The sequence below is a fragment of the Brachyistius frenatus genome, unplaced genomic scaffold (assembly GCF_029030835.1).
Source record: "Brachyistius frenatus isolate BFR_SWC_R1_liver_20210118 unplaced genomic scaffold, ASM2903083v1 Contig_324, whole genome shotgun sequence".
NCBI classification, from domain to species: Eukaryota; Metazoa; Chordata; class Actinopteri; family Embiotocidae; genus Brachyistius; species Brachyistius frenatus.
In genome coordinates, this window is record NW_027210923.1 from 306095 (window position 1) to 326876 (window position 20782).

Consider the following 20782-nt stretch of genomic DNA (forward strand, 5'->3'; position numbering starts at 1 on the left):
CCTCTCCTCTCCTCCCCTCTCCTCTCCTCTCCCCTCCTCCCCTCTCCTCTCCTTTCCTCTCCTCTCCTCTCCCCTCCTCCTCCTCTCCTCTCCTCTCCTCTCCTCTCCTCTCCTCTCCTCTCCTCTCCTCTCCTCTCCTCTCCTCTCCTCTCCCCTCCCCTCCTCCCCTCTCCTCTCCTCTCCCCTCCCTCTCTCTCTCCTCTCCTCTCCTCTCCTCTCCTCTCCTCTCCTCTCCTCTCCTCTCCTCTCCTCTCCTCTCCTCTCCTCTCACTTACTGTCCTTTCACTTCCTCCCCTCCCCCGCCCCTCCTCTGCTCTCCTCCCCCCTCTTGCTGCTATGCTGTGTCCATATAGGTTCAGATAGTCTCCAAAAAGCTGGACTTCAGCCACGTCTCTTCACGTTTGGGCTCCAAGGACAATCTGAAGCATGTTCCTGGTGGAGGGAAAGTAAGTACCGCCCGGCTCACAACCGGAGCGCCGACGCACCGGCCCGTTAGTCCGAGCGTTCGGCTTCATGAAGAGGCCGGAGGGAGCAGGGCGAGGATGACGTGTTGTATTTTTATTAAAAGAAGTGGTACGACCACAACATCAGAGCTGCTCGCGGTCGGACAGTCGGAAGTTCAGAGACGGATGAGAAACTGGACAGCATGCTAGCAAAGCTTCACGTAGCAGCCGCTTCCCCAGAACCTGCTTCACTGCCCTCGCTGCCTGAACCTCCTCCTGTGTCCTCCTGTGTCCTCCTGTGTCCTCCCGCCCTGCCACTAACTTACTAAACCCCCGGCACAAATCCCCGGCCTGTGATTGGCTCTGTCTCTGTCCTCTGAACCGTCCTCAGAGGTGATGTGGGGTTTCTGATTCCTTCTTTTGGTGTCTGTCATGTTTTCAGCACACGTACAGAAAAACGTCACGGCAAACAATTGCATGTTTTTTTTACCAAGCAGGCACAACACGGAGGACACCACGAGATATCTGATGCTGCTCCTGATAATTGGAGGTGTAAATAGGGCTGGAAGATTTTTTCTTTTTTTAACATGAAACTACCAACGGACTCTTACACTCGTATTTCTTTTCAACGTGGCCCAGCTGGTGTTTAAAATGTTGATCGAGGGCTTTCTGTGACATCCAACAGGTGCAGATACTCAACAAGAAGGTGGATCTGAGTAAGGTGACCTCAAAGTGCGGCTCCAAGGACAACATCAAGCACAAGCCCGGTGAGCTGCGTTACGACCTCACTGCTCCAGTTGTTCATGGTTTTGTACACAGGACACTCAGTTTGTTAGCTACGTGTAGCTAAAGCTAATGCCGTCTGATGGCATCGTCCATCCGTCCGTCCTCCGTCCGTCCTCCGTCCCATCCTTGTGAACACGATATCTCAAAAACGTCTTTAGGGAATTTCTTCAGACATTCACTTAAAACCAGCGATGGACTGATTTGATTTTGGGGGTCAAAGGTCAAGTAAAGCTTAACCCTAATTTGACATGAATATAATACATCAGGAACGCCTGGATGAAGAGTTCGGTCGTCAAAGTTCAAGGTCACTGTGAGCTCACGTCCGTCTCACTCGTCCATCCCATTCTTGTAAACGTTATATCTCAGGAACGCCTTGAGGGAATTTCCTCAAATTTGGTAAAACCATTAACTTGGGAGCAACGACGAACTGATAAGAAGGTGGTTAAAGGTCAAAGGTCATGGTCACCCTCACCTGGCATCTACCCATGCTTGTAAACCAAATATTATAGGAACCCCTTGATGAAATTTCTTCAAATTTGTCAGAAATGTTCCCTGAGCTCTAGCAATGAACTGGTTAGATTTTGGTATTCAAAGGTCAAGGTAACTGTGACCTCAAGTCTTTTCCATTCTTGTAAACGTTATATTTCAGGAGCGCCTTGAGAGAATTTCATCAAATTTGGCACAAACATTTACTTTGAAGAACTGACAACATTTTGGTTGTCAAAGTTCACATCCATTTACCACTGTAAATGCAACATCTCAGGAACGCCTGATGTATCACAGTAAATCTCTTCAAATGTGGCAAACATGAATTTGGACTAAAGTTTAAACTGATTAGATTGGAGAGGTCATAGGTCAAGGCCACTGTCACCTCACATTGAGCCAGGCTCCTGAGCACCATATCGGGGAACGCCAAGAGGAAATGTCTTCAAAATTGGCACAAATGCTGACGTGGTCTCAACAATGGAAGTGATTAGATTTTGGTGGTCAGAGGTCAGAGGTCACGGTCACTGTGACCTCACATCTTTCCCATTCTTGTGAACATGAATTTCTTTAAATTTGGCACAAACATTCACGTGGACTCAAGGATGAACTGATTCTAATTCGGTGGCCGACGATAATTGGGAACCCCACAAAACATATATGTGGCCTTAAGTTAACAATTCAAATAAATAATGAGGATAAAAAGATTATTGTTCTTTTCTGTCCATTATTCAACACCAAAACTGAGGGGCAGAAAGTGAGATTGTGACCATATTTCACATTAATGGCAGATACGACCCTGAACGCTGGGATAGAGATCTTGTGTGCTGTCAGGTTTGAAGCTGTGTGAACCATCCATGTTTTATCTATATGGGTTTTGACACGTATGCATTTAAACTACAACTTGACTGGTTCACATAGCACAACTGTTGGGTAGTAATTCTGGTTCCGTTTGATTAGACAGTTTGAAACCACAGACAGCAGCTTGAAAATATTTAGGAAATGGTGGAAAATGGGAAACACTACTGTTGCTTGCAGTAAACATGAACAAGTAATTTACTAAAAGTATCAATTTGTATGAACATTAGATTTCATCATTGTTAGCTTAGCGTGAACAGCTGCTTTAGGAGCATGCTGAGAGGTTTTATGTTCTGTCCAGATGCTCCTGAATGTTGAAGATTGTGTCTGTTCAGTTACGTGTGCGATCCTTCCACTGATCACCTGTCTGTGCTGCAGGCGGCGGCGACGTGAAGATCGAGTCCCACAAAGTGAGCTTTAGGGAAAAGGCTCAGTCCAAAGTGAGCTCCATGGACAACGTGAGCCACTTGCCTGGTGGAGGAAACATCAAGGTGAGGTCATCATGTTCACTGTTACTCTGTCTGGAAACCATAAACTGTGTTTTAATGTCCTGTTGGAAATTGAAACTGAGCTCTGCTGAACTTCCTGTTTGGAGACAGACAATCTCACTGCAGATGAGTCGGGTTTCACAGGACTTCAGATCCACTTCCTGCAGCGCTCACGATGGAGCACACTGTCGGGCACTGGAGAGATGGGTTTGGTCCAATGCAGCTTACAGTTTAGTAACAGTGGAATAAACTGGAGTCTGTCCTGATGGAGATAAAGTGTGCATTTCATGAATCACCTTCATTATTAAATGCATAAACTGCAGATGAAAACAGTCCGTTACTGCGTGCGGCTGCACATCTGTTCACTGTTACTGATCGACAGTGGCTGTTTGTATGTTGAAGTAAATGCTGCAGTGCTTTTGTAAGCTTCAGGTCTTTAGTAAAGATCTTTAAAAAGGCCAAGAGTTAAAGCTCCTGACTTTTCTATCAGCAGTCACAACTACATGAGGTAATGATACGTTCATAAAAACATCTCGAGGAATGATTTATGAAATATTGAATGCTCTTTAATGAGATTTGACTGACAGTCACCAAACAAAAGAAGATCAGAGAAAAAAAGTGAGCAAATACAGGACACATGTTCATCACTTCATAGGTTAAGATGACAAATTATGACCAAATTAATTACTGGGTCTTTAATACTGACCTCCAGTGATTACAGCTCTCAGCAGGTTGCATCTGATTAGAAACTTTAAACGCTGCTTTTAAGGTTCATTTCCTACTGAAATAATGATCTGTGCAACCATCTGTGTTATGACTGCAGGAGCCTGAACATGGTTCATCTCATGTTCTCACACTTCACCGTCTTTAATATTCTGCATAGAAACCTTCATGAAAATCAGCTCCAAACGTTCAGGAAATAGCCTGAACGACTTCCTTTCTGAGAGTAAAATAAATCCTTCCAGGGATGGTGATGCTGTTCGTTAGCAGACTGCTGTCTGAAGGACGCTGCTGCTGGTTCGGTTCCTTCGTTCTCTGTTTGCATGTTCATATTTCAAAATGTGTACCGGGAGGAGAAAACAGTCTGAGGCTCTCCATGCTCGTTCTCTTCCACCACTGTGTTCATGATGACATCTCAAAGACGCCGGGTGGCTTCAAGCTACAGTCACGATGACGCTCACAGCCTGTCATCAGCCATCTGAAACCAGTCGGCTCCCCGACTCCTGACCTTTATCGTCTGATGCTCAGCTCCAGTGAAAGAACGCAGCGTACAGCTGGATGTAGGTTTCAGAAATCATTTAAGTTACCTAACTATTTCCTGGATTATTATTGTGTTGGCTGTTCCTGAAGCAGATAGATGGGTTGGATAAGGATGACGTCACCTGTCCCCTCAGCCTACGGCAGCCCATCTGTGTTTCATGGTCGCTGCATGATCCCATCCTGTCCTCACATCCTCATGTTCACACTCTGTTCATGTCCAGTCATCATCAGCACTGATAACAATAGCATTCAGATCATAATAACCCGTCTGAGAGAGGGTTTTATTTTAGAAATAGCTTTTGACAAGTGAAGTCTATTTTTAAAAATGATTTTGTAATGTGCCCTCTTTGTGTCCCAAAAAAAACAGGATTTAGTTGCATTTATTTTTAGTTATTTATTTTGTAGTGTTTAGAAGGACAGCATACTGTACATACAAAATATCTATATATATTTTAAATACTAGAATAATGTAGGCTCAAATAATGTCTCACACTTTGTCTCATGCTGTGTCAAATATCGATCTATTATCTAATATTCTGAATTTTTTTTTGTTACCAAGTCTCATGTAACTAATAACTAATAACACTAAAGTATTATATGTAAAAACTCTTCTTACACTCAGTGACATGTTCATTACCATGAAGACTCTCAAGTTGTTCACAGTGTCTTGGCTCAGTCACACACACACACACACACACACACACACACACACACACACACACACACACACACACACACACACACACACACACACACACACACACACACACACACACACACACACGCTGCTAAAAATAGTCCACTATTTCTGACTAAAAATAATTTGTCATTTTAAAGAAGCCAACCCCACCGCTTCTTTAATATCAGCTGTTTTTATGACATTTGTTGACATTAATAAATAGAATATCTCCGTTCCTTTAAGCCTGAAGAATCTGCTGATTCAAACACGATGTTGCAAAGTGATGAGACATATTGAAGGTGTTTGTAACTGCAGTGTTGACTGTTGAACTGTGTGTGAGGTTTAAAGCCATCAGACCTGTGATTCTGCACTGACACCGATCGGAGGCTCATTCAGGTGTTCTTACAGATGTGTATAAAGTTTTGTGCTCTTCACGTTTTACACGTTACATCAGCTTCTTTGTATGCTGCGCTCGACCTTTTCAGTTCGTTTTCTATCACTGCATTCATTGAGCATGCTCAGTTGTTCTGTTACCGACTCCAGCTCTTCTTTTTATGTTTTTCCATCTCTCTCCACCTCCGTCTGGCTCCACATCTTCTTTATCTGCCCAAGTTACATTTTTAAAAGCACTAAATGTCTTCTGGAATAAATCAGCATATACCGAACTATATGATATAAAAGACAAAAAGAGCAGGTTCAGTTGTCGGTCTGAGTGATGTGGAGCCAGGCTCGTCCATCCCCATCCCCACCGATTGACACGCCCTGCTATGTGTTTCTAGGCTGAGGGGGCCCAGGAGACAACAGAGGGGAGTGGGACTCCCCAGAGCGGCAGCCCGGCCCCGGCCCCGGGCTCCGAGCCGGGGCAGGCCGGGGGTCCCGCTGCCCAGGAGAATGGGCTGAAGGACGGGGCTCCCTGTGGTACTGAGGGCCTCCGGGAGCCGCCGGCTCTGGACTCACGCATCCCAGAGACAAGTAAGTCTGTTTGAAAGGAGGAGGGAGGAGCCAGACAGGAGAGGAAACGTAGCGCCCACTGAGCTCTAACGATGTGCTGGAGTTTCTCTTTGATCCATGTTGACCTGCATCTGTTTGTGTTCATGACGCCAGCAGTCCCCATCAGCTGATCACACCACCATCTTTTGACTTCTTATCTTGCAGGCATCTAATTCTGCTGTCCCTCTGCCCTCCTCATCTCAACTCCCCCCCTCCACACCACCGCCCCCCCCCCTCTCCTTGCCTCTCTTTTTGTTTCTCCCTTCTTCCTCCTCTTCCTCCTCCCCTCAAACCTTTCTGATGCAGATTGAGTCTTTCAAGCTCAGCTTCCGCGAGAATGCTCGCTCTCGCACGGACCACGGCGCCGACATTGTTACCTGGCCCGCCCCCCAGGACTACAGCGACAGACCCCACCCACACAGCTCCTCCCACTCTCTGCACCGCCACCATACCCACCACCCGACTCCTGGCAGCGTCTCCCTCACCGGGTCGCTGGCCTCCGTGGGCTGCGTCAGCTCCCCCTCTGCCCCCCCCCCTGCTGCTCCTTCAGGTGGAGGTCCAGGGGGGCAGCAGCAGCTCCTCAAAGGGATCTTGACCCCCAATCGAACCCCTTTTATCTGTTAATGAGAAGTTTTGAATAATCTAGTTGTTCTGTCATCTTCTTCATCTTCTCTGACATCATCATCGGTGGGAATCTGTGAAGGGAAGGTTTTCCCACGTGTTATCTTTGCGTCTTCTCCAAGCCGACTCACCTGGAAGTCATCGGGCTTCACTTGGATCCTCTTCACCCACAGCCTGGTGGTGACCTCTCTCTGACCCCCACATCATCTCTCCTCCGCATCCTCAAAAAAAAAAAAACAGCAGCTTTCATCACTTCATGTGTCAACCGATCGGCGTGGAAACGACCTCCATCGCACTCATAGCTTCTCTCGTTCCCTTCGTGACTTCAGGGGCCGTTTGTTCCCAGTAACCACTTAACTCTGCTTCAGTAACATCGGTAACTCAGTGTCCATCTCATCACCACTTCCTCTCTCACTTACCACAAACAAAAAAAAGCTGTAGGTAAATAGGCTGTTTGAACCATTTTAGGCTGTTTAACTCTTTATTCTCTGTGTTTGTGATGATGTGTTTGAGTGACAACGTTTGTGCAAAAATGAGCTTCGGTGTTCTGTTTGGATCTTATTTTTCCGTCTCTCTTCTTTCTTTCCTTCCTCCTAGTTTGATTTTGAAACAAGGTTGTATTTATTTATTGTATGTTTCTTCCTGTATGAGCAATACAGCGCCGCAGTCTTTTTTTTTTTTTTTTTTTTTTTTTGCAATAGCAGTCAGAAAATCTTGGAAACACGCACAGGTTTTTATAAAACCAAGACACACAGTGAAGAACGAGATGACACTCAGAGGGAGGGAGGATGTTAAAGGAAAGACGTGTGGCTGACAAGCAGTTCAAGGAGTTGTTTTTTGTAACATTTCTGGCAAAATAGCAAAAGACATGAAAGTTTTTGAAATGCAAACAAGGAAGTTTGGTGAAGTGGAGAAGCTTTAAGTGAGCATGCAGCCCTGAGGGAGATGTTTCAAAGCTGCAGCTCAGAGAGGAAAGGTGTCTGAAGGAGCTGTGTGTCTCCTATGTGCCTCCTGTCCTTCCTACACAACTACAGTAAACAAGGGTGACGCAGGCTCACGCCTAAAACCGCTCAGAGGGAGAGAATCACAGGAACTTGTAAATCACGCCGTCTCAATTGTCGTGTGTCGTCATGGTTTCGTCCCGTTTCAGGTGTCTGTGTGAGGGTCGTGGTAGCATGTCGTTCAGCAGCAGCTTCAGCTAAATACTAAAGAACACCTCCAACATGACGTGGCTTCATCCTCTCCTCTGGTAGCAATGCAATGTATTCAACGGTTGCCTCCGAATGCCTTCTCTAATGCACCGCCACATAGTATTCTGTCAGCCCAGAGCTGCGAGGAGCCTGTGTGCGTGATGACTCAGCGTGTTGTGGTTCGGTACCACATGTTTCTCTCCGGGCCGATCGCAGGCAGGTGGTTTCTAACGGAAAAGGACAAGGAGAACCAGTTTACCTTCCGGTGTCTCGGTTTAGCGCCACGGCTCCAAACTACATGCAGATCTCCACTTTCCATGGCTCAAACAGCAGACAGCTTACTAACAGGATGTAGGAAAGGTTTGATTTTGATTTTTATAGAATATTATCCCAGTGAATCATCAGCGACAAAAATCATTCTGCTCATCAGCTATCAGTGTATGACTTCAGTTTTAGTTGTAGAGTTGTAACAAGCTGAACGTTTTGCTACTAAAACTGCACATCTCACTTAGTGGCAGCAAAAACAATATTCCTGTTTAAAAAATAACGTAATATTATTGTTGTAAAGTTTTCAGGAGGGTTTATATTTGTTGTTGTTGTTAAGGTGGAATAAAATTCTCTAAAAATTAAAAAAAAAAAAAAAAAAAAAAACATATTACCAACACTTGTATAAGGTTTTTAAAGTATATTATCCAACTCTAAAATAATAACTACTTGCTACTAAAAACATTTTAACAATCGGAGCGTAATGTTCTGACAATGTTGTTTAAACATGATAAGAATGTTTTTAGAGAACGTTAATTCTGCCTTTAAGGAAAAACAACCCAGAAAAAACAAACAACTTCCAGCTTAAAACTTTACAAGAACATTACTTAATATTTTTAGAACGTTTATACAACAAATAAGATGTAGCATTGTGTTAGCATTTATTCTGACTTGTTTCTGTAGATAGAAGTTCACTCGCTTCACTCGTTTGAGCTGTTTTGTTCTCCGCCAACTCCCGACACAAACATCAGCTTCTTTAGCTGCTGCGTTTTCCTCTTTGTTCACCAGCCAGCGCTGAACTGTGTCTGTCTGCAGGCGGTTTGGTTCTTTCCTCTGAGAAACTCGGCCGGCTGCTGTGTGTTAGAAACATGGTGGATGAGAGTGGTCAGAGTGAACCAACACAGTACATTTGAACAGATGGGTAAACCAAAACAATGAGCTGAAAGATGCTAATAAAATTTTTTTTTTAAAAAGTCCTGCATTGTGCAGCTTTGGATGAGTTTTGGAGAAACTTTTTTTCTTTTGTTTTGACATTTCAATTTAAATCTGGACCGATACAATCGAAGAAGATTGCAGCTAACAAAATGTTTGTTGTGTACTGACAGATTTCCAAAATAAAGGACTTAATGTTTGATACCCAAAACAACTGATAACACCAAACTAGTTAAGCAACATAAGATCTGTTGTGTTTGCAGAATCGGTGCATGTTAAAACAAAAGCAAAATTCCAAAGAAGCAACTGGTATCATGACAAATGCAATTTCTCTGAAGAAAAATTCAGGTCTTTTGATTATTGGATTTTAAAACCAGCTCCTACGACATAATATCAAACTACTGACACACATCTGAGGTTTCCTATTCAAATTGACACTTTACTAATGATAAAGAAAAGCTTTGATGAAACTAAATGGCACCTTAATGCTTTAATATATGAAATACTGTAATGGAGTGGTGGTGTTTTGACGATTGAATTACCCCTTTATGAAGAAGTGATCCTCAAGGATCTTATTCTGAAAGAGCCTTTGCATGATGACATAAACAGAGCAATAAAGTGCCCTCACGTTTCCTTCACTGTTCAAAGATCACCGGAATCAGTCGTTACTGTGTTCAACTTGGAGTCCCTTTAAATTTAATATTAAGTAGATAAAACAGTTGAAGAAATCTACTTTTATTTGACAGAAATGGGCAAAAACTTGTAATTACTGTCTCTGCTAGAATATTATCCAGATATTTGGATTGCTTTGCTTGTGCGACGGCGTCCTCGTGCCTGTCCACCGCTAAATTCTGGTTTCAGTTTGACCCCAGAGTTTTTACTCGTAACGACGTATGACATTTGCACATGGATGTATCTTGATATTCATGCTGATGTGCTCTTTATGTCCCCAAAACACCCGAACAAAACAAAGTAGAGCAGCAGCGTGGGGGAGGGAGCGGGGGAGGAGGGGGTTAGTACCTTTAACTGTTTTAAGGGGAGGATGCGTTTTATCATGAATATTATTTTGATTATTAGTATGACTAATTGAAAAAGTCTGCCTTTTTCAATAGAAAGGGGCCACTGAAGTGAAAGATTGTCTTTTGAGATGTATTGTACTAAAGACGCAACACTTTTGTATATGTATTTATGGATGTGTGACGCTCGTGCTCTCCTGGTTGAAGGGGTTGTAACTTTTGGTTTGTGGCAGCCGGTTTTACAAACTACATCCTGTACACAACTCTTGCATGAAAAAAGTCGTTCCCATCTCATAAGAGCAGATTTGATTTAACAGCAGCTTGATTTAGAAAAATGCTGAATTGGCGACATAGAGCTTGATTAATTCAGATATTTGAAGAGAATTAGTGGTGCACGTGTGAGCCTGCACACGGTTAAGTTGCGCCCAGGAGCCCAGTCTTAAGAGATGACAATAATGTTGTGATTAGCTGTGAGGATGCAGCGACCTCTGCAGGTTTACATGATGAAAGAACAAAGCTGAGTGGGACTGAAGCTGATCCCTGCATCACATGACACCCTACATCACAGTGGACACCTCTCGATCACGCCTGTAATTTGGGAGCACGGCATATGAAAACATACTGTGGCCCTCAGAGAGCAGAGACATCCGTGTTAGGATCATGTTTGAGGTTGAGAAGACTAACTGTAGCTGTCAGGTTTGGCTTGTGTAATAAATGCTCCTCAGACGTGGAGCGTTGTAGAGCTTCATCTGCTGCTGCCACACTCACATCAGACATGCAAGTACAACACTAGCTAAGCAACACCTGCTGTAGCATGCTGAAAAACAACAATGGGATGTGTTAGTTAGACTTAATATGTCATTTGCAGAACCTCCTCATTGTTTTTGTGTGTTCTTTTTTTTTTCTTTAATTTGAATTTTATTTTTTGGTTTGGAAAAAAGTGTTTATTGTGATTACTTGTTAATTAGTGATGTGATTATTAAACATGAAATAAAATGGACTAAAACTCTATTTTGTGCTCCAGACTGTTTTCCATCACAATAGTTTACAAAGGTCATCTTACATCTTTATATTATGGTACATCTGCTGCTGTGGAACAATTTACACCCTCACACTTCCTTCTAAATGAAAGGAGAATCAGTGAGCTCGTTCACACATTAACATCCATCCTGGCTGATCTGCTCGACTTCACCAACAAGCTACGACTATTCTTAGTTGTAGTCGTTGCCTATAATGTGTAAAGTCAGCCCCTAAAAATGTTGGACTCTCGGAAAATTCAGCTCAAAATTGGCCCAAATCTAAATGTGTAATTTGACAATTTAAAAATACTATAAAAAAACAATATTATGTTATTTTCTTTAAAGTGTGGCCCCTAATCGCTTGATATAGAGTCCATTATGTTTTCTACCATTTTGAATACAAGGTCTTAACACAGAAAGGGACAGTGAATTGCTTGTGTTAAAGAAAGGAGGATGTGCAGCAATACTTCAAGCTTTTCATAAATAATGACCATCTGTTTATGAAAATAAACACTTGTTAGAAGTGGGATTCAAACTCACACCTCCAGGGGAGACTGCAACCTGAACACAGCAATTTAGACCACTCAGCCATCCTGACTTTCTCTACTATTCAATTTAATTCAATTCAACTTTATTTATAAAGCACCAAATCACAACAGGTTATTTCATGGCACTTAACATATTAAAGTCTTTACAGCAAGACTTTATAACATTATACAGAGAAACCAACAATTCATCAATTCATCAATTCCCACATAAGCTAGGAGGACAAAAAAAACTCCTCTTTAAGGGAGAAAAACCTCCAACAGAGGGAAGAAAAACTCCCTTTAACAGGAAGAAAAAAGAGGTGGGCGGAGCATCTGTTAACAGAACCAGGATCAGAGGTGGAGAACATCTGTTAACAGAACCAGGATCAGAGGTGGGTGGAGCATCTGTTAACAGAACCAGGATCAGAGGTGGGCGGAGCATCTGTTAACAGAACCAGGATCAGAGGTGGGTGGAGCATCTGTTAACAGAACCAGGATCAGAGGTGGGCGGAGCATCTGTTAACAGAACCAGGTTCAGAGGTGGGCGGAGCATCTGTTAACAGAACCAGGATCAGAGGTGGGTGGAGCATCTGTTAACAGAACCAGGATCAGAGGTGGGCGGAGCATCTGTTAACAGAACCAGGTTCAGAGGTGGGCGGAGCATCTGTTAACAGAACCAGGCTCAGAGGTGGGCGGAGCATCTGTTAACAGAACCAGGTTCAGAGGTGGGCGGCCAACTGCCTTGACCGGTTGGGGTGAGAGGAGAGCAGAGAGAGAAAAGGACAGCATAGAGATACAAGAGAAGAACTGTTGGTGGAGATGACAATCACAGAGCAGAGACATGCAGCTCCATGACGGGACATCTGGAAAAGAAAGAACAGAAACTACACGAGTGAAGGAACTGAATGGAGACAACAGACAATAAGAAGAAACTATGGGAGAGAAGAAGATGGTGAGGTATGAGTCAGTTAAAGAGTAGGAGGAAAGAAAAGAAGCTCAGCATGTAACGAGGTCCTCCAGCAGCCTCGGCCTATAACAGCATAACTAAGGGTTGGTTCAGGTCTACCTGAGCCAGCCCTAACTATAGGCTTTATCAAGAAGGAACGTTTTGAGTCTAATCTTAAAGCTAGAGAGGGTTTCTGCCTCTCCAACACAAACTGGGAGCTGGTTCCACAGGGGAGGAGCCTGAAAACTGAAGCTCTGCCTCCCATTCTACTTCTGGAAACTCTAGGAACCACAAGTAGACCAGCGTACTGAGAGAGAAGTGCTCTGCTAGGATTATATGGTTCTATAAGATCTCTAAGATATGATGGAGCCTGGTCATGTAGAGCTTTGTAAGTCATCAAGATCATTTTAAATTCTATTCTTGATTTAACAGGAAGCCAGTGAAGAGAAGATAAAACTGGAGAAATATGATCTCTCTTGCTAAATCCTGTCAGTACTCTTGCTGCAGCATTTTGGATCAGCTGCAGGTTTTTAATGAGTAATTTGGACATCCTACTAGTGGGCATCAAGAGAGTTGTAGCACAGGTGGCGACATCAATCAAGCGATTTACACACAAAGGTTACAGCTTCACCTTCTCTGTTCGCACACAGCAGGGTCAGTCATCAATCATTAAAATCTGGAATTACCTTCCCAAACTATTGTTGAAATCAGACTCCAACGTGGTTTTCCACAGTAAATCCTCTGTATTATAGAGATTGTCATTTAAAAACTAGTAGTTGAATATAGCAGAAGTTTAACAATCCGTATAACTCTGCCTGTCTTATCCCCAGTCGGACGGCAGGGGGCGGGCGTACACTTTCAAGCTTTTTTTTCTACCTAGTTTTAGGTGACGTAGAAGACGGTTACTGTGGTAACGACAACATCGTCTCCACTTCTGTTTTTGAGCTGGTGATAGTTTCCTCTCGGGTACACTCACTCCACATCCGCTTCGGTTGGGAGTTTTAGAGGCATAAAATACCGACGAAAACACCCCGAGGGAGTCCAGGTGAAGGTAAGAAGCACTTTGCTCCACCAGCTGAGATGTTTCGTGGCAACAAGCTGACGCCGTCTCAACGTAGTGATAGCATTTAGCGTTAGCTAGCACGTTTAAACAGCTGACGTTGTTGTATTTCGGACCGATAACGTTTTCTTTATTTGATGCCGGTCAATAAGAAGTTTATACAACGTAAAAGAAACGGGACACCAACCGTAAACATTTAGTTTGTTCTTTAGAATAGATGGACAACATATAAATATCTGCTATTAACGGCATTAATCCTTTTAAATGAGAGTTTACCGTCAAACGAATGACTGAACAAAGAAATAAAAACACCGTTTTCCAAACACGAGGATCACATGAAGGAAACGAACCGTTCAAAGACTGACGTCATGTCTGTGTGTTGGTCACCAGTCAAACAGGGCATGTCTCAGCTAATGATGAGCTCATCATCTTCAATACAAAGAGGAAGACTCGTTTTAAATCCGTTCACTGTGTGACAAACCGAAACTCGTTCACGGAGGTTGTGAACCAAAATCACTGATGTGTCTGTATCATTGAAAAAATGGTCCACACGGACACAGAAAGATGAACAGGCTGTTGTTTTTCAGAGAATTCCTTTATTCTGTGTCAGTGTGTTTTTGACCAGATATCAGAGCTGTGTTCATTCTGCATCTGGAGAGCTCAACTCACCACATCAGCAGCAGGAGGTGTGCTGACACGGGTGGAAGCTCAATGGGTGGAGAGATGGCGAATACAGGTTTCTGGGTCTTGGACGAGGAGTGTCATTCCTCTTTAATGTTTTCTGATTCAGGATTCAAACCGTCAACCTTCACTGTCGTCCAGGCTGCCGTCACGGTGCAGATTCACTAACAACCTCTCAGCTGCAGCGGCGCCATCATCAGGCCGTTTGAATTAGTTTCCATGGCGAGCCAGCGGCCTCCCTCGGGATTGGGCCGGCCGATGAGCCGGAGTGGGTCCGCGGTCCCCGGAGCCGGAAGACCCCCCACCGCTGTCCGACCTCCTCCTACAGCTATCCGCGTCGCAACCGGGGTGAGCCATGTGAGGTTTTAGACACCACTGCTCCAGATTCCTCTGAAGATAAAGAGGTTCTGTCAGACAGGAAAATAGAAAACTGGCACGTGTTGAGAGACATTTCATAAAACCACGTTCTTATATCGTACATGTTCGCTGCATTCATGTAGAGTTTCTCTCTCCAGCCTGTTTGTGATCTGCACATCATTAGTGGCATTCAGCCATTCAGACTTTCATTTCATCAGCATACTCTGTCTCTAAATGGTGATGTTAGTAACCAGCTACAATCTAAATGTTTTGAATGGGCCAATAGGAACCAGGTTTTATAGTATCGAGCTTAATTCTAGCACTTTTGATCCAGATGGCTCCCGGTACCAGTGGTCATCCCGGTATGAGAGGGGGCGTCCCCATCCCCGGGGTCCTGTCGGCACAGATCAAAGTAACTGACAGGCCGGTCACCCAGCAGGGGCTCAGCGGCATGAAGACCGGCATGAAAGGTACACCAGCCATCTCATCTTGTTTTCACGGTTTAGTGCCGGCGTGGATTCTTCTTTATAAATGACTGAGCTGAAGTGAGTCTTGTCCTTCTTTATTTCCTCTCCTAAAGGACCTCAGAGACAGATTCTGGATAAGTCCTACTACTTGGGCCTTCTCAGGTAACACACTACTGCCACACATCATATTGTTCTCTATGTTAGAAATCATGTCAGCAGATCATGCACACACATGCCAAGATATTATATTATTGTGATAATAGACTTCCTATAATATCATATATTTTTATCACAGTAATGTCAGAATATAGTTTGATAAACTTTTGTATTTCTGGTCTGAAGGCTGTTTGAGACTAAAGTAACAAAAATGAAGAGAACATAAAAGGAAATGTGTGTTTTTTAATACATGTTGAGCATTTGCAGGTTTTTTCAACCGTTTTCCAAACTTCAGCTTCACCTCAGTTCATTTTAATGATACAAAAAGCAGTTCTGTTGTTGTTTTTCTTTTAGGAGTAAGATCAACGAGTTGACCACCGAGACCAGCAAACTGCACAAAGAGATCGACAACTACAACCAGGAGAACTCTGTGTACCTCTCCTATGAAAAGAGGTGGGTGATGTTTTTACATGTTTGGATTCTCCTGAATAATCAGCAGAACGCGGCATGAAATCCTCACGCGAAGGCTTCTCTGATGTGTTGTGTCCCTCCAGGGCTGAAGGCCTGGCTGCTGAGATTAAGGATCTGCAGGGCCAGCTGGCTGACTACAACATGGTAAACATGTCCAACTTCACACGTACCTGTTGTTGTGTCCAACGCCTACAATTACGTCCTTAATTTGTTTAAAGACGTAAGAGAAATGTCCAAAGCTCAACGGATGGTAAATGTTTGATAGTCGGTCAGCAGCTGAACATTTACAATGATTTGAAAAGCCGTGTGTCATACAAGATGTTTGATAGGTCTTGTGTGGTTACAGAGGACTGTGACATCATTTTATCAGCGCTGCTCATACATGCACTCATTTATAATTCATGTTTCTGTGACTCCTTTATTTGTGCTTGCAGCTGGTGGACAAACTCAACACCAACACAGAGATGGAGGAAATGATCAATGACTACAACATAGTAAGCACACCGTGGAAACATTAACAACATATAAGACGTGATTCAGTGGGCGATTTAATGTGAACAGCTGATTGTAAATCTAATAAGAATATCTTTCATTTTCCCTCTTGTCGTTCCTCCCAGCTGAAAGCCCACAACAACAGCGAGGCAGAAAGTATCGACAGCATCTTCACCGAGAGGAGAGAGTACGTAGTTTACTGTTCTGTGTTCTGACATCACGCTGACAGGTTTCAAAAAGAGGAAATGCTTTAAACATTACTGCACACAGGTTTTGATGCTCAACTTGACACAGTATTCGTAAGTGTGTTTTTTATAGTACCTGAAGACCACGAAGTTAAAGTGAAAGTAAACCTAAAGTCGAGGCACCTGGTGAAAGATGGTAAATGTCGACCAAGACACTGAAAGATCAAACGTGAACTCTGCCATGAGGGAAGTGTCCTGCAGGTCAGGGATGTTATGGAGTAATATCTAAAAGTACCCGCTGGACTTTTCTCTACAAAACTCGTTTACATTCAATGTTATTCCTCCAAAATGTGTTTGTCCTTGAGCTCTCTAGAGAAAAATGTCGCTGCATTTCTCTTTATGATACAACATCGCCAATTTATAAAGTATTATCAGGGAAAACACCTTGACAGAGCTCCTATGACCTTTCAATCTGGGGAGTAAAGACACATCTGTGCATTGTTCACGTTAAATTATGGCACGTTGGATTTTCTGTTTAGCTTTACATGTTATCGTTTTAACTTGGCTTGTGATGCTGCAGAGTGATATAATAAAACAATACAAAAAGCTTCAGTTATTTGATAAGCAACATTACAACAATCTTACAGCAGGAGCCACAGAGCCAAGACATTGTTTTATTGATCCCTAGACTGCTAATACTCAGCAGTGTTTAGAAAATAAATAGCTCATTTTGTCGGGTCATCCATCTAACTCAGTGTTTACTGTACATATCACATCTAATATTCCCATGGTGCTAAGCAGTAGCCCTCAGCGACAGCCTTTCCTTTCATGGCCTCCTCATCTTGTCACCGGTTGACGAGCTGCTCTTTATTTCATCACGGTTCACAGGAATCTCCTTCATGTCACTCCTCGCGCTTGATGTACGGATCCTCAAAGTACTCATCCTCCTCCTCCTCCTCCTCTTCCTCTGTCTTCTCCTTCTGTTGCTGGAAGCTGAATGTCTGTTGGGTCAGGTGTCCTCCGGTCTCAGAGAACACCGTCGACACAAAGTCCTCCCGGTCGTCCTCCTGTTGCAGTCGCCGGTGTCGGTAGTTGTGGAAGAGTTTGTACCAGGAAGGCCCCTTGATGGCACACATGATGAGCATGCAGGTAGTCAGCGCCAAGGCTGCAACGCACACTGTGAACTTCCACGAGTTGCCGCGCGCAGGTGTCTGGTCTAGGTGGGGTCAGAGGGCGGAGATCGGGTGGAGAAAGCAGAGTGTCAAGTTCTGTTTGTACGTCTTCATACTGAATGTAAGAGAATCATTTTTGGAAATGTACCTTTGCTGAGGCTGTGGTTCCGGCCTGATGACGGTGTGGTCTTCAACGTGGTAGATGAGTCCCCAGACTGCTTAGAGTGGGCCGGTGTTGATGTTTGGGGGGTTGTGGGGGTGGAGGGGGGTGGTGTTGATGGGAAGCACAGAGCTGTGGCCTTCAGAAGTTCAGCTCCAGCCTGCTTCGCTGGAGATGCACAGAAGACTTTCTGTCTCCCTGCAGAGTCAGACATCATTCATAAACCTCATCGAATGACTGAGTATTCATGTAGTCAGTGGGTCAAAGGTCAACATCCCCACAGTTGGATGGCTGAGAGGACAGCTTTTGCTTCTGAGAGAAAGCCTTTGGATGTAAAACACTGGACTTGATTGTGTTTTGGTCTTCGTGTGGCCATCAGGTTTTTGGAGGAATTAATAACCATACAGAAATGTGTAGTTTGAATTTAAACAGCAGTGAAAGCTTTGTGTTCTCCAGGTGGTTCCTACCTTCAGCACCAACACCTGACACATGATTGTTAAAGTAAATGGATACCATTGGAGGTTAACTTTAGACAGACTGTACATACAGTAACTTATTATCATACAGCTCATAATTACATTATATTATTTTATCATCTGATTTTTTTTTTCAACATAAGTAAGTGATGTAAGAACAGGAAACCTGCCTGCATAATGTTCTCACATCAGTATATTACCAAACATTAAAAGTGTACAATGAAAATTACCATTAATGGTGACATGTGCTCTTTGGATCTCTCCGATGGAGCTCAGCAGCAGACAGGAACAGTTCCAGGGGTTTTCCTGCAGGTTCAGCATCTGATGGGAACAAACAGGCTCAGGTTAATGTTCCTTCTGTTGGAGGTTTCTTCTGTTAAAAGAGAGTTTTTCCTTCTGTTGGAGGTTTCTTCTGTTAAAGAGAGTTTTTCCTTCTGTTGGAGGTTTCTTCTGTTAAAAGAGAGTTTTTCCTTCTGTTGGAGGTTTCTTCTGTTAAAGGAGAGTTTTTCCTTCCTTCTGTTGGAGGTTTCTTCTGTTAAAAGAGAGTTTTTCCTTCCTTCTGTTGGAGGTTTCTTCTGTTAAAGAGAGTTGTTCCTCCTGTTGGAGGTTTCTTCTGTTAAAGAGAGTTTTTCCTTCCTTCTGTTGGAGGTTTCTTCTGTTAAAGAGAGTTTTTCCTTCTGTTGGAGGTTTCTTCTGCTAAAGAGAGTTGTTCCTTCTGTTGGAGGTTTCTTCTGTTAAAGAGAGTTTTTCCTTCTGTTGGAGGTTTCTTGTGTTAAAAGAGAGTTTTTCCTTCTGTTGGAGGTTTCTTCTGTTAAAAGAGAGTTTTTTTCCTTCTGTTGGAGGTTTCTTCTGTTAAAAGAGAGTTTTTTTCCTTCTGTTGGAGGTTTCTTCTGTTAAAGAGAGTTGTTCCTTCTGTTGGAGGTTTCTTCTGTTAAAGAGAGTTTTTCCTTCTGTTAAGGAGAGTTTTTCCTTCCTTCTGTTGGAGGTTTTTCTCCTTTTAAAGGGAAGTTTCTTCCTCATTGCTTACGTGGGAATTGTTAAATTGTTGGGTTCCTCTGTATAATGTTCTAAAGTATGTTGTAAGGACTCTTTAATGTGTTAATTGCCTTGAAGTAACCCCTGTTGTGATTTGGTGCTATGTTAATACAATTGAATTGAATGGTCAATGAAAGGCTGACAACAACCACACTGACACAACACCTACAAGTAGGCTATGCAGATTATTGTAATCTCTTTCTGTCTAAATATATTTGTTCCTCATAAAGCTAGAGGATTTATTATTCACATGCCAGAGATTTACTAAAATATCTATGAATAAAAATATATTTTTAGCCTGTGGACATTTTACCTTTAGTTCTTTCAAGCCTTTGATTAGCTGTGCAGGGAGTCTGGTCAGCAGGTTGTGGGACAGGTCCACCTCTCTCAGGACATCCAGGCCAGAGAAAGCCTCAGGGTTCAAGCTGCAACAATACCCAGAGAAGAAAGATCATTTGTATTATGTCACCGTACTGCACTTTGATGCACATCACAAGCCTGAAACATCACAATCAAACCTGACTAACTTAGTCTGCACAATGAAACATTTCTCATTAACATAAACCTCTGCACACTTAAAACCAGCTGAAGTAGTAAATAGTGTAGAATTGGACACTGCTACCATCTTTACTTGCTTTATTATTTACCTGATGATTTTGTTACTGGCCAGAGACAGCACCCTGAGGTCTGGCACCACAGAGAAATACTGGGCTGGGATAGCCGTCACTATGTTCCCATCCAAGTGGAGTTCTTCCAGTGTGGGATAGCTAGCAAGGGCGAGTTGGTCTGCTTTATTCAGAGTGATCCGGTTCCCTTTAATCAGCAGTGTGGTCACAGTGGACTTGTTGTCGTTGTGGGGGATGACCTGGAGAAGCTTGTCGGTCAGGTTTTTTACCAGCTGATGGGTGGATGGACGGACAGTTATAACATTCACAGTCTGAAGAAATGCATACAGCAAAAATAAATATAAATCTTAAATGTTAAAGAGCTTTTCATACCGGTTCATCCACCACAGCGTCAGCTGTGTTTCCCAGTATATTCATCACTGACACTGCAGTCAGCCACAGCATGAGAAGCTGCCGGCATCTTTTCATCATGCTGCCCTCCAAAGAAACAAATAAATAATCCCCTGGGTAACACATGCTTCATACAGGAGGCCGGCAACAATTCATAGGTTTTTTTACTCTGTAAAATGTCAGAATATAGTGTAACGGGCCTTTTACAGTTTAACCGAGCTCCGGGTGAATTACTGAAACCACTTTAGTCTACACAGCTGTCAAAAGTCACCACAATATGTAATTTACAAGGACTTATTAAAATAAAAACTTCAAATCCTCACATTTGAAAAGGTGGAATTAGAATATGTTTGGTATTTTCACTGGTAACATCTGAACAAACTCAATTGTTACAAATTAACTTTTATTTTCTTAATTTTATATCAACTGATCAACTCACTTAAAGTACAAGAACATGTTAAATGAAGGTACATCCACTGTTTCGCTGTCTGAAAGTAAAACAGCTTTCATGTCACAGCCGGCATTGTTTGCAGTGTTATAGTTGTAATTAA

At 43.2% G+C, this 20782-nt stretch overlaps 3 protein-coding genes across 12 annotated transcripts in view; 2 read left to right on the top strand and 1 right to left on the bottom strand.

Moving 5' to 3' along the window:
- The window catches only part of LOC138635717 (microtubule-associated protein 4), a 114390-nt gene extending 103368 nt beyond the window's left edge, over positions 1-11022 (top strand). For 7 of the 10 annotated variants that reach the window (XM_069723326.1, XM_069723327.1, XM_069723331.1 and 4 more), the window contains 5 exons: positions 354-446; positions 1129-1210; positions 2949-3061; positions 5777-5969; positions 6294-11022. In XM_069723326.1, coding sequence (XP_069579427.1) covers positions 354-446; positions 1129-1210; positions 2949-3061; positions 5777-5969; positions 6294-6298 — 486 coding nt within the window. In that variant the 3' untranslated portion in view covers positions 6299-11022. The remainder of the gene's footprint in view (positions 1-353; positions 447-1128; positions 1211-2948; positions 3062-5776; positions 5970-6293) is intronic. The other 3 variants (XM_069723332.1, XM_069723333.1, XM_069723334.1) reach the window with 1 other exon arrangement.
- A 2434-nt stretch (positions 11023-13456) lies between these two features.
- On the top strand, positions 13457-16402 carry LOC138635721 (intraflagellar transport protein 74 homolog). The gene is made up of 8 exons (XM_069723339.1): positions 13457-13554; positions 14354-14592; positions 14936-15071; positions 15182-15230; positions 15579-15677; positions 15779-15839; positions 16130-16189; positions 16313-16402. The coding sequence occupies exons 2-8, from the start codon at positions 14464-14466 to the stop codon at positions 16400-16402; spliced, it is 624 nt and encodes a 207-aa protein (XP_069579440.1). The 5' UTR covers positions 13457-13554; positions 14354-14463.
- An 818-nt stretch (positions 16403-17220) lies between these two features.
- Positions 17221-20312, bottom strand: LOC138635716 (leucine-rich repeat-containing protein 19-like). The gene is made up of 6 exons (XM_069723325.1): positions 20214-20312; positions 19863-20113; positions 19529-19640; positions 18411-18501; positions 17693-17902; positions 17221-17588 (listed from the first exon to the last, which is right to left on the bottom strand). Exons 1-6 carry the CDS (start codon positions 20310-20312, stop codon positions 17275-17277), a joined length of 1077 nt encoding a protein of 358 aa, XP_069579426.1. The 3' UTR covers positions 17221-17274.
- Between the last annotated feature and the right edge of the window lie 470 nt (positions 20313-20782).

Coding starts and splice junctions, on each gene's coding strand:
- LOC138635721 (XM_069723339.1), top strand. CDS start 14,464: ATGGCGAGCCAGCGGCCTCCCTCGGGATTGGGCCGGCCGATGAGCCGG. Junction 15,231..15,578: donor TACTACTTGGGCCTTCTCAG/GTAACACACTAC, acceptor TTTTTCTTTTAG/GAGTAAGATCAACGAGTTGA. Junction 15,678..15,778: donor TACCTCTCCTATGAAAAGAG/GTGGGTGATGTT, acceptor GTGTCCCTCCAG/GGCTGAAGGCCTGGCTGCTG.
- LOC138635716 (XM_069723325.1), bottom strand. CDS start 20,312: ATGATGAAAAGATGCCGGCAGCTTCTCATGCTGTGGCTGACTGCAGTG. Junction 19,641..19,862: donor GCCAGTAACAAAATCATCAG/GTAAATAATAAA, acceptor GTATTGTTGCAG/CTTGAACCCTGAGGCTTTCT. Junction 17,589..17,692: donor GAACCACAGCCTCAGCAAAG/GTACATTTCCAA, acceptor GACCCCACCTAG/ACCAGACACCTGCGCGCGGC.